This window comes from Vombatus ursinus, unplaced genomic scaffold, assembly GCF_900497805.2.
Source record: "Vombatus ursinus unplaced genomic scaffold, bare-nosed wombat genome assembly UNPS02011613.1, whole genome shotgun sequence".
Lineage (NCBI taxonomy): Eukaryota > Metazoa > Chordata > Mammalia > Diprotodontia > Vombatidae > Vombatus > Vombatus ursinus.
The window spans coordinates 39,653-55,407 of NW_020951391.1; the positions used below are offsets into that span (position 1 = coordinate 39,653).

The 15,755-nt window shown below is 43.9% G+C and overlaps 1 protein-coding gene across 1 annotated transcript; it reads right to left on the minus strand.

Moving 5' to 3' along the window:
* Positions 1–179: 179 nt before the first annotated feature.
* On the minus strand, positions 180–11,692 carry LOC114039129 (acidic mammalian chitinase-like). The gene is given in 11 exon segments (XM_027856781.1): positions 180–429; positions 1,403–1,544; positions 2,986–3,102; positions 3,899–4,084; positions 5,402–5,525; positions 6,637–6,761; positions 8,467–8,623; positions 9,031–9,087; positions 9,943–10,144; positions 10,241–10,270; positions 11,668–11,692. Coding segments are annotated over 11 exon segments (1,401 nt in total). The 3' UTR covers positions 180–193.
* Positions 11,693–15,755: the final 4,063 nt, after the last annotated feature.

Consider the following 15,755-nt stretch of genomic DNA (forward strand, 5'->3'; position numbering starts at 1 on the left):
CTTCCAAATGTCAATGTCTGAGGACAGAGCCATATTTTGTCCATGCTGGTTACAGCCCTGTGATCCACTCAGTATCCACTGCAATAACCTGAGCATTGCAGATCACTAATGCCCAGGTACCTAATTCAGCAAGACAGACAAAGTGAGATTTAGTTGCAAAGAGTATCTTTAATGATCATTCCTTCATGAAAGCTCATGACCAGTTGCAACACAAGCAGCAGGTATCAAAGACAAGGCCAGTCTGGCAAGTCTCTTCGTAGGTCTCCCCATTCGCACAGTTGTAGAAGGTATTCTTGCTCTTGGGGTTTGCGTAGAGGCCATTGGACTTGTCCGCACAGCACCCGCTGCCACTTGAACTGCCACCACCAGGGGCCACTGTGATGATGGGGGCAACACTAGTGCCTAGGGTAGAGGTTGGTACTCAGCAACCTAAGGGAATAAACATTCATCAAGCATCTATTAAGAGCTTAGTAAGCACTTTACAAACATGATTTCATTTAATCTTCACCACACTGCTGCCGGACAGGTATTGGGATTATCCCCATTTTACAGCTGAGGGTCACCCAGCTAGTAAGTGTCTGAGACTAGATTTGAACTGAGGTCTTCCTGACTCCAGAACCAGTGTTCTGTGCACTAAGGTCCATCCTAGCGTACCAAGGAGAGCATGTGAAGGAGTCAATACACCTAAATTCACCAATGGGCTCCTGACCAAGGATCAGCAAACCCTCCCAAAGGCTAGCAGCACCTTGTAGCTTAGCCTACGTTCAGGGACCTGTCCAACAGAAGTGATGCCCTGCATTCTAGATACTTTCCTCTGAGAACTAGTTTTCTGTCAAAGCTTTCTGGCAATTATTACTGGCATCTTACTTAGCCTGGAAACCAATTCAAACCAGCTTAAATCTGTTCCCTTATTTCCTGAGCAGGCTGCAAATTGATCTAGAGGGCCAATCCTATTCCCCTATCCCACCCCAAACTTCTCTACTTTGTTCTACTCTTATCCTCTCTCTGCTTTTCTCTCCCTGACTTCTCTTGTCTCCTCATTAATTCCAGTGGCCAATGGCAGGGTTTGTAGGAATTAAAGTGTAAGGGGGAATAATTCTCCCCTCCCCTCAAATCCTATATCTGGTTGGCCCATTTTTATTGCAACCCATTTATACCCCTCTGCCAGAGGAGAACATTTTCACAAGGGACATTCACACAACAAGTTATGATCTTATAAGACCTTTTTGGTCTTCCCTTGCCAGTTCCAACTTGGACATGCTAGGGTAAGTAGAAAAATAGGTTTAAAAGTCTTAAAAAAAAGAAACAATACAAGAAGAGTTCCCGATTGATGCTCTTCCTCAGCAACCTTTCTGCTTTGGGGCCCCCTGGATGGTGGAGGTGGGGTGGGATCACTACTTATTGGGAGTGGAGACACCCAAGGCAGATTTGATGGCATTCATGAGTGGGTATTTGCCTTGTCCACAGAAAGTGCCAGTGAAGTCATCCAAGGCAATGGCCCAGACCATGGCTCCTCCAAAATTGTTCTTCAGCAACCAGTCTGCCTATTGGGGGAATCAAAGGCATGTTGAGGGCATGGCCAGTGGGGGTTTCCAGACAGCCAAAACCCCGGAATCTTCAAGGTTACTATATTAAGAGCTATATACTGGGGCCGAGAAAAGAGAGTGGAGCTGAGAGATAAAGACAGAGTCTAAGTCAGCGAGATGCCATAATCAATAGAGAATTGAATTTAGAGTCAGGAAGTCCTGAGTTCAAATCCTGCCCCAAACACTTACTGGTTATGTGATCCTAGGCAAGTAACATAGCCACTTTCAGCTTCAGTATTCCTGTTTGTAAAACAAGGCGGTTTGACTCAATGGCCTCTAAGGTACCTTCCAGGTCTAAATTTATGATCCTATGAGGTAGAGAATATACCTCCCTCAGGCTCAATACAGGGAAGGAGATGGTGCAAGTGAGGAGAAGAATTTATGAGGAGGTGTCCACCTTTAAATGGATTCATGGGGATTTCCAAACAAGAAAGTCTTGCCAAGGAGGGAAAGGAGATAGTCCTGGATCCAAAGCAGTAATTTCTCTCTTCACTCTGGCCTGATGTCCCAACAAAGAATGGTCTCTGAATGACTCCTGTAAGCCCTGGGATTCCTGGGGAGTTTGTGCTATGAGAGAGATAGGGTATCCACCATAGGGTGAAAGTAGAGGGTGAAGGTGAGAAGTGTGCAACCCAAAAGTTAGAAAATGGAACTGAGCTTGCCTCCTTGGGGATCTTGGCAAATGTACAATAAGGTTAGTGGGCACTGCTGATCTCCAGCTCAACTGGGAGGATAAAAATGATGGCACTTAGGTTTGGGACCCTAGAGAGATTTGTCATCTTTATTTTTATCTGGGTGTAAGAGGGAAAGATTCACTCTAGAGAAGGACTTCTTAACCTGGGAGTGGTGGACACACAGGGCATCTGGGCATAGATTTCAGGAGGTCCGTGTGTAAACTTGGATGGGAAAAATGACATCCTTATTTTAATAGAATTGGCTTCTTTGGTCATCCTATTTTTTTTTTAATTTTCTGCATTTAAAATCATGATTCTGCAAAAGAGTTCAAAGTCTTCACCAAACTCCAATCAAAGGAGTCCAGGACACAAAAAGATTAAGAACTCTTGATTTAGAACTACATGCCAGGGAGGGCCTTTGGGACCACAGAAGATGCAAGGGATACCCAGTCGCTCTATAAATCACTGAACCAAGCCCAGCCTACTCAGAATTCAGTTCCTTTGTCCTAAGTATGCCAACAAGGCTAGCCAATAGCAGCAAATCATTAAGACCAAGGAAAGAAGAGAAAAAGGAAAAAAAGTGACTTGAAACAGTTGAGAGAAGGATAAAAAAATGTAGCACAGATAGAGGAATGGTAGAATGCCACTAATGATTACTGTAAGCATTAGATTTGTGGGCCCCCTGCCTCTACCTCAAACTGTATAGGGAAAGAAGCAGAACCCACCTTGATAGTGAAACTCTTGGGATTGTCATAGCCAATCCATTGGTTTCCTTTGTAGGCATAGGGAACCTCTCGAGGGGCGTTCCACACCTCAGTGGCACCTTTCAGGAAGCCACAGACCTAGAACAGGAAATAATAAAAGCTGAGAGTCAGGAGAACTGGGTTCTAGCTTTGACTCTGCTGCTTTATAGCTGGGTAACCTTGAACAAGCCACTTCTCTCTAGGCCTCAGTTTCCTTATCTGTGAAATTAAAGGATTATACCTGAAGACCTCTTAGTCCCCTCCCAGCTATAGCATTCTGGGCCAACACATTCTATACTCCAGAACATTCTTCTGCTCTGGCCATTTCTTCCATCAAACATGGCTACCATTTTCTTCTCCTGGAAGAATGTACTTCTCTCTAACTTCCCAGAGTGACAGTAGGAATAAAGAGTAGCTGAGCTAAATTCAGTCGCAGCTGGCAAACAACTTAACCTCAGTTTATTTATGTAAATAATATAATTTGCCTTGTGTTCATGGAAGGATAGTAAGGACCTGACATGGGAGCATAGGTAATCACAGTGCTTGGGAAAGTGAAAATGGTAGGAACTGTTATCAATACAGGGATTATTGTATCTCTTAGGAGACTGTAAGCCCTTTGAGGGTAGGGATTCTTTCAGTCTTTTTGTCTTTGTGCACTTATCAGTGTCTTGTACACACATTTTTGGTACCTAATACATCTAGAACTTTGTAAAATTGTTAAATTGAACTGAACAATCCCATCCCCACCCCTCTCTGTGCCCATGTGCCCACATCCACCCAAAGCAGCAACTTGGCACTCTAGGACACAGAGTAGAACCTCTCACACTGTGTTTTCCCAGTTGAGTAGATGTTGTAGAGATCCCCATGGGTCCACTGAGCCCCCTGTGAATGTTACCTCAAAGTAGGCAAGGCTTCCAGCCTCCTGGGTGTAAGGTCCAGCAGTACCAGGGCTAGAGGTAGGAGCATCCAGGCCATGGTCTGAGGGGTTGGTGAGGGTGAAGGTCTGGGCATAGGCCACAAACCCAACCATCAGCTTCTCAGCAGGGGCTCCATTGTTCTTCCAGTAGTTCATGGCATAGTCCTCAGGGACAAAGGAAGGGAAGCAGTTAGAAAGTCACCAAGCTGGGACAGCTATAGCAATGTGCCCTGCAGTTTGTGGGGCAATCTGTCCTGTCTGTACTTCACCACACCAACACTGTTATCTCTGGGTGCAGGTTCTGGTCAGCCCACAGACACAAGACAGCCTGGCAGAAAAGGAAAGAGCTAAGCCAGAAACTCCCCTTTGGAACAGGGGGACAGGCTTCCTAAGTAAAGAAGATCACCTCACTGGCCATCAATTTCATACTAGTCAGTCAGTCAAAAAGCACTTACAAAGTGCCTACTATGTGCCAGCACTAGGGATACAAAGAAAGGCAAAAGACAATCCCTGCCCTTGAGAAGTTCACAGTCTAAGAGAGGAGCTCCCAATGTAGACTGGAAGCTTCCTGAGGGCAAGAGGCCCTTTCTTCTTTATCTCTCTATCCTTCCTAACACCTAACACAGAACAGGTATATATGAGGTATTTAACAGATATACTTATTAGGAGAATGACTTTGGGAAACAAATGCTCTCAATTTCTTATTCTCCCTCTAAAGTTAGAAACTGAAGTACAACTGAGGGCCAAAATGGACCCATTTCTTTTCTCTTTTGGCATTTAATAGATTAGATGAATCACTCTCCATTATCTGTATAGAAGTTATCCCCTTTCAAATTGTTATATAGTTTTAAAATTATAAACTGGCTTCCATGTGTAGTCAACACATTTCTGACTGACCTAAGACAGAGGTTTAAAAGGTTTTCCTTATTGGGGATAGTGGTGAGGGGAACAGGAAGTCACATCCTGGAGTCCTGAAATAAATGGAAGAGATTTTTGGATTATCTGTAATTATGATGACAATTTTATTATATATCATTATTATTATTATTATATTATAGATATTCACTCCACTGTTCTTCTTTTTGAAGCACCAAGAGTGGAGAATTGAGTGCAGTTAATCTTGAATTTGAAGGCAGGGGCAAGAAGATAGGAAATGGGGGAAAAAAGAGAGATGGTGTAATTCAAGGACACTAGATTGAAAGGTAGTTTGCTACTTGTTACATGTGAGACTTTGAGCAAATCATTTCAAGCCCCTGGACCTCAGTCTCCTCTTTAAAATGAAGGCTTTAGACCTACATGAGCTCTGTTTGCTCCCAGTTCCGTTTCTGTGAGATGAGACCTACAACCATACCGCCTTCTTCCTGAAAGCTGGGTCTCCTGGCTATGTTCCCCAGTAACGATTCTCTTCTCTTCACTACCACTCCTGTCCAAAGGCTCACCACAGCTCTCACGTCTGAGCCTTCATGATGGAGCTTTCCTTACCACATTAAAGTAGATGTAGTCACCGTGGTCATTGGGTCCAGCAAACAGAGGACTATCCTCTCCAGTAAAGCCCTCCCAGGAGCCCCTCAGGTCACAGGTCATCACGTTGATGAGATCCATGTACCTTAGGGGGAGGAAAAAAGGAGAGAAGTGAAGCAAGCAAGATCAGGCCTAGGAAGTACAGACTTTAAGGGGAGGGGAGTACAATCCACAGAGAGAGTGGAGTGAAGCCCATGAACCTGAATGTTGCAAAATGGTGAAGAGCTTTGGAGCTTAGCTCTGAAGAAGAGCTGGGAAAAACTATTCCTACTCCACCTCTTTGCAGAGGGGGCCCAGAGGCATGGTACATTGCATGTATTTTCAAACTTTTTCAATAGATGGATCAGTTTTGCTGATTTCTCTCTCTTGTTTTTTTCTTTTTCCCCTTTAAAAATAGTACTTGTTATATGAAATAGGGCTGCTAAGTGGTGCAGTGGAGAGAGTGCCAGACCTAGAGTTCAGAAGATCTGAGTTAAAATTCAGCCACAGGTACTTACTAGTTGAGCAACCCTGGGCAAGTCACTTAACATTGCTTGCCTCAGTTTCCTAATCTGTAAGAGCAGCTGAAGAAGGAAATGGCAAACGAGTCCAGTAACTTTGTCAAGAAAACTCCAAATGGGTCACAAAGAGTGGCAACTGATAACAATTGAACACATATGAGATAGCTCCTTGGGAGTGGGGAGGAGGAAACATAATAGGGGAAATTTGCTGATGTTAGAAAAAAAAAAGAGATCAATAAAATTTTATTTAAAATAAAGACCTCAAGGGGAGGAACTTGTCTTTTTTTTCTTTTGTATGGAATCCATCTGCCACCAGAGAGTACTCTGAAGATTATAGGCAGTCAGAGCTTGATGTCTCCCATAATTCCACAGAGGGTTTGAAGTTTTGCAGATTACTTTTCTAAGCAGGAAAGTAAGTAAATAATTTCTATACTCAGGACATAAGAGGAATTTGGGATAGTAAGTGACATGGGGCAGCCTGTTTTGTTCCAGATAATCTTGCAAATATCTCTAGAGATAAGATCAAAGTCTTAATTCTCAGATTAGCTTGCTGGAAGGAAGTCCTTTCCAGGTTAGCAGTCTCTCAAGGCTCTGGCTTGCTTTCCCCTTGGTGGGGCCTAAGTGAGCAGCTCCACTCCTTCTTCGACTCAGTTGAACCCTGACATGAGCACTCACATAGGATTGGGAGACACTTACTTGGACATCTGGGGGATGTGGTAGGCTGTCTCAATGGTGCCTTTGCCAGCAGACACAGCAGCAGAAATCAGGAGTCGGGCCTTATTGCTCTGAGCAGCCTCTTGCTCAAAAGCTTCATACATTTCCTGGAATACAGAGGACACAGGCCTCATGTTGTAAAGTATGTGTGTGTGTGTGTGTGTGTGTGTGTGTGTGTGTGTGTGTGTTTGTGTGTGTGTGTGAGAGAGAGAGAGAGAGACAGAGAGAGACAGAGACAGAGAGACAGAGACTGAGAGACTGAGAGAGAGGGAGAGACAGAGAGAGGGAGGGAGGGAGAGACAAAGAGAGAGAGAGAGAGAAAGAGAGCTCAGAGCCATTCCATTTTTCCCGTGATTACACACACTCTTATAATATTTGATTGTTATCATGGTTCTGAGATTGGAGGATGGGGAGAGGAAGAGAGGAGAGAGAGGAAGCCTGGAGTAGAACAAGGAGCTCTGAATTTTGAGTTAGAAGATCTGAGTTCAAGTTCTGTAACGATGTGACATTAGACAAGTTACAACCTTTCGGGACCTGTTTTCTCACTGTACACGAGATGATCTCTGAGATCATTTGAAGCTTTAATATTCTGCCTCTCTGTGTGATTTTAAGCTCTGCAAAGACAAGGACTGGGTATCCAAAGTCCCTCTGACTCGGTGGGATCTGTCAGAGTCTGCTCTCCACCAGCATAGTCTTTGACAACTTGACTTAGTTAAAACCTGATTGTAAGCTGTCAGATCAGTCAAGGACAGTCAGAATACATGTAGGTGAAGGGTTGGGAGAGCATGAAAGCAGATATGGAGAATTCCTGAGACATGTGAATGGCTAACGGAAAGCAGAACTGTGGCTGGGGAGCTCAACCCATGGGGACATTGCATAAAGGCCATCTTTATCTATGCGTTTGGATACTGGGCTGATAGGTCAAGGAGCAATGCCTGGCCAAGGCAGAAGAGCCCCTCAGGGATTAAGATCCCCACTTTACAAAGCAAAGGAGAACACCTAGCTGATAAGAAAATATCCTGACACAACCCAGAAGGAGTTTTGGTTTATGAAGGCTTTGTGAAGACCTCCTTTGGATGTTATGTAAAATAACTAACTTGGGTTCTTTTGGGAGTCTATTATTGAAATGACATCTGAAGTTGTTGCTCACTGCCCACCAGCTCCATATCTTTTTAATGGCCCCAGGGCCAGGGCCTGAAATGTGCTCACTAACTCCTAGTAGCAAGGAGCTAAGAACTATGAATGGATGGGTACATGGGTAGATAGGCAAATATATGCCTGTGGCTGTGTCGGGATGTGTCAATGGAACTTTGTGATAGATAAGGCTTTGGAATGTTTCTATTAGTGTGGGACAGTGGGAAGACCTCTGGTCCTGGAGTTGGGGGACTTAAATTTGCATCCCAGCTATGCTGCTTACTAACTGAGAGATCCTGGGGAAATCATGTAATCTCTCTAGACATTAATTTTCTCATCTGTGAAATCAGGAGAGTAGAACTGAATGATTTCTACATTTCCTAGCTCTCAGTCTTGCGGTCTTATATGACCCATCTTTCATTTATCCTCCTCTTTCATCCCTTTCCTTCTCCTTTTTAGTTTACCACCACCACCAACCCCTTCATACAGTTGCTTCTATTCAGTGCTAATGTCACCCCTAAAAATTATTCTTTCATATATCCAACCCCCATTGGGCTCCTTTGGTCTCTCTCCCTCTCCCTTAAAATTCTATGCTAGATCAGAAAAAGCATCAATCCACACCCCCTTAAAGGAGAGCTGGAGTCTTCCTATCTCTTGGACTCTAGGGAGAGAGTTTACCTTTAACAAGACAGTAAAGAGCTGCTTTGTGTCTGCTGGGCTTCCAGGATACTCCCAGTCAATGTCCAGCCCATCAAAGCTGTACTTTCTCAGAAATTGGATGGCTGACTGGATAAAGGTCTGGCGGTTTGCAGCAGTAGCAACCATATCAGAGAATCTAGAACCAGCAAAAACAAAACAAAACAAAACAAAACAAAGCTAATGATAGACTTAAGCTCTCCCTGGAACTGAAAGGGAACCCATTTCCTTGTGAACAAGTCTTCATTTATTTTCAAAGGGCCAGAGCCCTTAGGCCTAGTGGTCAGAGATCCTGGGGACTTGTCCAATCTGTTCTAAGGATATTGTCCAGGCTTGCCCCAGACCCCTGAAAAGATACCGATGAGGAAATATCTAACAACTTGACCCATAACAGCTTCAGGCAGCAGCACCATGAGGGCACTTGCTCTGGAAAGACTCTGGGACATTTTCTCTGGGTTTGGCTTGGGAAGGGGTGAGAAACTGGAGCGGGCGGGGGGGAACATAGTTCTGATTTAGCTACTGGTACCAGAATTCTTATGCTTTTACCCCTGAGTCCCAAAATTCCAGCCTCCGACAGACAGCAGGGTTTTCAGCTCGGTGTTACTGTTGGTAGAAAGTTACCTAGTTTATAGAAATGCCACTGGCAAAGAAAACCAACCATCTCATGGGTAAAACAGTATGTTGTATTGGAGTGATCCCTCCATATGTTCAGGCAAACAACCTCATGGTGCATCCTAGATTCTCCCCTTCCCCCTGGCCATTGGAAGCCCCCAACCTTTCTTCTATCTAGGAGCTTGGTGGAGTAGAACGATCACTGGTCCAGGAGTCAAAAGAGCTGGGTTTGGATCCCACCTCAGATACTTCCTACCTGTGTGACCTTGAGAAAACTGCCCAGCCTCTCTGAGACTATTTCACTATCTTCCTCTCAAGGCTATTCAGTCAACCAATTGATGAACATTTATTAAGCTATTTACCAGGCACTGTGCTAGGTGCTGGGGATACTAATATGAAAAAGAAAACAATCCCTGTGAAGGAGCTTATATCCTGACAAGGAAGACCAGAAGTGCATGTAGAAGTATATGAAGATTAAATGTGAAGGGAATAAATACAAAGTAGTTAAATATAAGATTTTGTTTCAGTTGTGTCCAACTCTTCATGACCCCATTTGGGGTTTTCTTGGCAAAGATACTCGAGTAGTTTGCCATTTCCTTCTCCAGCTCATTTTACAGATGAGGAAACTGAGGCAGGCAGAAAGGTTAAGCAATTTGCCCTGGTTTGCCTATCTAGTAAGTGTCAAGGTAGGATTAGAATTCAGGTCTTCTTGACTCCAAGCCTAGCACACTGCTCACGGTGCCATTTAACAGCCAATGTGAGATGTATGACTGCAGATAGAATCTACACTCCAGCTCTCTCTGGGACCCCTTTTGCCATGAGCAGAGAACCCAGCCTAGAACTTACTAGGTCTTGAGACCATTGATGCCAGCATACAGGGCCTCATCATCCCACTCGATGGTCTTAATCTGGTTGTTGGTCATGCCGGCAAAGGCATAAATGATGTGGGTGCAAAGGCAGGGGTCTACATTCTCAGGCATGTAGCGGGCAATCCCGGGGCAGTACTGACTCCAGTTGGTGAAGTAACAGACAATGGTGAGAGCTGAGGCTGGAGGTGCAGAAGAGGGATAAGGGGAATAACATGAGCTGATTGCCTCCCTTCCCAGATTCTTCCACCTTCCAGCCTGGGAGCAAACACACTTACCCAGCTACAATTGCAGCAGGAGGGCCAGACCTGAAGAAGAAAAGAGAATCTCATCAGAGGATGCTGGGCATACCCATTTCCTGGCTTGAAGACAGTAACCCTAAAATCCAAATGAGCAGTAAAGAGAAGAGGGCAAAGAGGAGCAGGGGCCTCACTACCTGCTCTATTGGTCGCCACTGCCACTGGGTGTCTGGTCTAATCTCCTTGGAGAAGAAAGATGCAATGTGAATAGAAAGTAAGCCCAATGATCAAATCTGCAGTTCTCTGAAACAATTAGGAATCTTTCTTCCTTAGGGAAGAGGGCAGGACTGAGACCTTAATGACCCTCTAGTCCTGCCCTCACCTGAACAAGCATCCTATGATTTTACAATATTCATGACAAGTGGTCATGTTTTTGCCTTTCTTTATATCTCCAGAACTTGGCTCAGTGCCTTGATCATAGTAAGAGCTTAATAAATGCTTGTCAACTGAATGACTGACCTCCAATGACAGGAAACCCCCTATCTCCTGAGATAGCCCATATTCCATTTTGGGATAGTTCTAATTGTTAAAAACAATTTCTTTGCTTAAAGCCTAAATCTACTCTGCCTTCTGAGGCTAAAGAACACAAGTCTAATCCCTTTCCCAGGGGGTAACCCTTTGGAAAGTTAACACTCTGATCATATCTTCTCACTAAATCCTCTCTTCTCCAGTCTTCTCTGCTAGCTCCATTCCTGCATCTCTGAGGTCTTAGTACCTTGCCTTTCTCAGCAATCAGCAATTTCTACTTCTTGATCTGTCAATGATTTTTCCCCTTCCCCCTTTCCTTTCACTTTCTACTCCTGTTCCCAAACCTAATCCACAGAGTCTGCTCCTTTGGGTTCAGCAACTAAATCTTCATGAGTTCTCTTCTTCTAAGGTCCCAAGTGGGTCTCTTCCAAGTACTAAGTTAAGTACTCTGGATGCTTCCCTTTTAGCTCTGCTTATCCCTCTTTCACCCGTGTAGGGAGAACTTCACAGATGAAAATATACCTCCATTTTATTCTACTATTTGTTCGATTTAGTAGACTATCTTAGTTTCATCAACCAGTGGGACTACATTGTTCCCATCAATCATTAATTGATTCAGTCAATCAATAGATCCATCAACAAGTATTTTTTGGGTACCTAGTACCAAGCCTTGCTCTTCAAGGAATCCAGAATGAAAACAACACTGCCCTCAGAATGTGCCAACTCCAAGATTTTCCTTTCCCAAGGAGCCAAAATACATGAACCATAGGCAAGGAAGTGCCAGGCAATGGTAGTGACAACTTGGGAGATTGATGGATGGGTGAATGGATAGATGGATGGATAGATGGGAAAAAAAATTTTGAGAAGGCAGTTTCCAGGGAAGGAGAAAGAGTAGCTATCCTTGGAGGCACTGGCCCATTCACCAAATATGAACTCACCAGTGAGTATCAGCAGTTTGTCCATTTTAATGCTGGGTTGTCACTTCAAGGTCCTGGCCCAACTGGGCTCTTGACTGACTTTTGTAGGGAGTCATGCTGGCCCGCCTCCTGCCCCCACCCACCTCCTTCGGGTGAAGTTCAGTGGTGTGCATGGTGAGGTAATGGGCTTCCACGTGGCTCCCCTCCATCTCCTCTGAATCTTATCTGTGTGTTCCATCTTGTGTCATTAGCTCAAAGTAAAATGGAAACTTCTGAAGCTACTTTGGCTGTTGACTGAAGTTACAGACCATTGTGGCAGGAAAGCAGTCACATGCAAGAGGCCAACTCAAGGGGCCAAAGTCATTGCATGAGAAGAAGGGCCCCCTCCCAGGGCAGCTGGGACCTGGTGAAGGGTGTGAAAAGGGGAGATAAGCTCCTCACTGGGTCTGCTCTCCCTAGCTCTTGGGGAATTGCCCTCTGGGTCTACCCTTTGGCATAACTGAAAAGTAAGAGAAAGTAGGGCTACTCCTTCTCCTTTGGTGTGCCCCCATAGATGAAGCTGAAGAGGTAGATTGGTGTCAGATCATAGGTGGTATTTAAATGCTGGACTAAGCAGTTTGGATTTTATTTGGAGCCAATGAAGAGTTTTGAGCAGAAGAGTGCTATGATCAGATCTGTGCATAAATAAGATTACTCTGGCAGCAGTGTGAAAGACAGATGGAAAAAGGGAGACTGGAGACATAGAGACCAATTAAAGGATTATTACAGTACTCTAAGGAAGAGGTGATGAGGTCTCAACTCCAGTGGGGACAGTGGGAATGGAAAGGCCTGCAGGAGATAGGTGGGTACTTTAGCAATCAAGATTTCAGGCTAGCTCATATGACTACAACAGGAGGACATATTGGGTCAGACATGGCCTCGTGGTACCCTTCCAATCTCACTATATGGACAACCACCTACACTGTCTTTAAAAAACCCTGCGTGCATTATGCCTCCTCACCAGTCTATTCTTACCAAAGGCATGGCCTTTCTTAGACTTTCTCCATCTGGTTGGTAAAGGATTTATTGTGACTTTAAAGACCACAGGACAAAACTAGGAACTCTAGAAGCACAGACATGAGTTATTGGCCTTTCAGTAAGTCAACTGGCATTTATTGACACCTACTATGTGCCAGACACTGTGCTAAGCTTACTGAAGTTACAAAGAAAGGAGAAAAAAATGCTTCAGTGAGAAGGCATCATGTCCCTCTGGTTTGGTTCTATAAAGCTAGAGACCAGAAACAAATGAGGGGAAAAGGAAATCATAAACATTACCTCCCTAGGCCTCAAGACTTTGCCAAATGAGGCATCTGGGCTACATCACTTGCAACTATGACTTTCACTAAAGACATGGAGACAGAGAAATTCCTAGTTATACTTTGGCTTGGGCACTTGCACACATCTGTCAAGGCAACTAGATCTGATGGGAAGAGCTTCAGGGGCTGGGGAGCTCAGAAAGTGAGAGGAGAGAGTTTGCAAGTATTGTTGATGACCTGTGCCAGGGTCCCTGTCTTAGAAATAGTGCTACAGGATCTGCCCTGTCATGGAGACAGGTCAATGGGCCCAATGACCTTTGGAGGTTCTTTCCATCTGGAAAACCAAGGGCTCCTATTGATACCTAAAATTACTCCAGCCCCAAGAAATATCCTTCTTAGCAAAAGTTGGTAAGTGCAATGACCATGCAATGGGATACACTCCCAACATTTCCTAAAGACCACTTTCTCAAAGATTCCTCTCTTGATTCCCCAGTTGCTAGTGCCTTTCCATTTCCCCCTGGAGATAACATTATATTTACTTCTCATATATTTCGTATTTCCTTATCTGTATATAAATCATCCATCCTCCCCCATCAAATATAGTCAGTCAACAAGCATTTTTTAAGTACTTAGCATGTGCCAAGCACCATGGTAAGTCCTGAGAATACAAATACAAGCAAAAAAAAAAAAGGCAGCCCTGCCCTCAAGAAGCTTACATTCTAATGGGGAAAGAAACATATAAAAGGAAGCTGAAAAGAATGTGGGGAAAGAGAGGAAGAACCCTGTGCCTGGGCATGACAAGGGCATCCTGATAGAAAGGAAGAGAGGCCAATGCCTGGGTGCACTCCTTAAGTGGAGGTTCTGGGAGGAGCTCTTCCAGTATAAATTCCTTGAGGGCAGGAACCATTTTGGTTTTTGTCTTTGTATTCCCAGTACCTAGTACAATGCCCTGGCAGATGGTAGGGAATGAACAGTTTTGGTGCTTGCTGAATCAGTGGCTATGGCCATTCCCTTTGGTACTGCCCAGGGAAATCACATTAGGCCCAGAGCACCCAGAGTCCCAATACTTCCTTTTCCCACACCTGCAATTTCCAAGGTTCCCTGATGCCAAGTGACTCTGGGTATCCTTAGATTTGGAGTTCCCAATTTTTTTGTTTGGAGAGAGTCTTTTCATTTCACTCATCCATCAATCAACATTTATTAAGTGCCTACTATGAGCCAGGACACAAATTTGAATGCTCTGAGTATACAAATATAAAGAATGCAACAATCTCTAGTCTCAAGATAATTTCATGATAATGTGAGTAGAGTGTAGAGTGAAGGACTTTTAGGGATTTAGGTTGATGCTTAGTAGGGCAGAAATGCCAGGCAGATCTAAGCTTCTGAAGGGCTTTTCCCTACAAAGGATGTCTAGATGCAGTATTACACAATTAACTCTTTTGACAACTGCCTCCTATAGGAAGCCTTTCTTCATCTCCACAATTGTTAGCACTCTCTCTTCAATTTATCTTGAATTAACTTCTCTGTTTTCCTGTAGCATCCTCTAGTAGAACCAAGCTCCTTGAGGACAGGGACAATTTTTTCTCTCTATGTTTGTATTCCTACAGCTTAGCACCTTGCCTTGCACAATAGGCAACTAATAATTCTTTGTTAATTTTAATGGAACCCTGAGATCCACACTCAAGTGTCTGCTCTGGCATTTACAACAGTGGCCAACTTTTACTCTTCATGATATCATCAGCCTTGTTCCTGTCTGTGAATGAATGATTGAACTAATTAATGAATGAAAAAGCATTTATTATGCATCTCCTATGTTCCAAGAGCTGGGGGTAGAAATAGGAAAAAAAGCTAGACATGATTACAGCAAAGGAAATGGAAATAACAACTACACACAAACTAAAGTGAATGTTGGAAAGTTATTAAAAAAAAGAATAGGTAAACCAATGAGATATGGGATGATACTCACCCCCCAACCCCAACCCTTTGCAGAGTTGGAAGGTCTGCACATATTTTCCAGACTTTTCCCAATGTATTGATCAGATTTTGTTCTCTTCTTTTTCTTCCTTTTTTTGACTTTAAAAATATTCTTTGGGGCAGCTAGGTGGCACAGTGGATAGAGCACCAGTTCGGGAGTCAGGAGGACCTGAGTTCAACAAACACTCGACACTTACTAGCTGTGTGACCCTGGGCAAGTCACTTAACCCCATTGCCTAGGAAAAAGAAAAAATTATCTTTGTTATATGGTATGATGCTAGGAGAGGACAAGCAAGGGATACTAGGGGAACTCATAGCAATCTTATAAAAAAGGGCCAATAAAAACTTACTTAAAAAGACAGAGAGAAGAAGAAAGAAAAAACTAGACAGTCGCCATTATCAGGAGCTCTCATTCTAATTGGGAGAGACAATATATAAAAGCAAGTCCTGCTTCAGGTGGATAGAAAGGCCTAGAAGTCTAAAGTGTGCAGCAGTAATAGAGAGGTAGGAATGGGGAAGAAAGAGAGAGAGAGAGAGAGGCTATTGAAGTATCTAAGATGGTGGTGCTGTGGTGTCTGCAGGATGTGTACTCAGTGACTTCCCCACTTCTACTTCTCAATGTCATCACAGGTTGGAAGGGTTGAAATTAGATGACCTCTATATTCTTTCACCTCTTTTCTATTGCCTTATTTTGTATGTACAACATGACCCTTGGCCTCTGTTGCCCTGGTTTGACTGAAACATGGAGCTTCTTCCATTTGTCACTTCTGCCCCTGGCTTCAGCTGCCAATTGTGACCACATTTTGCCTCCTTATCCCTGTCTAGCTCCCATCTGTCAAG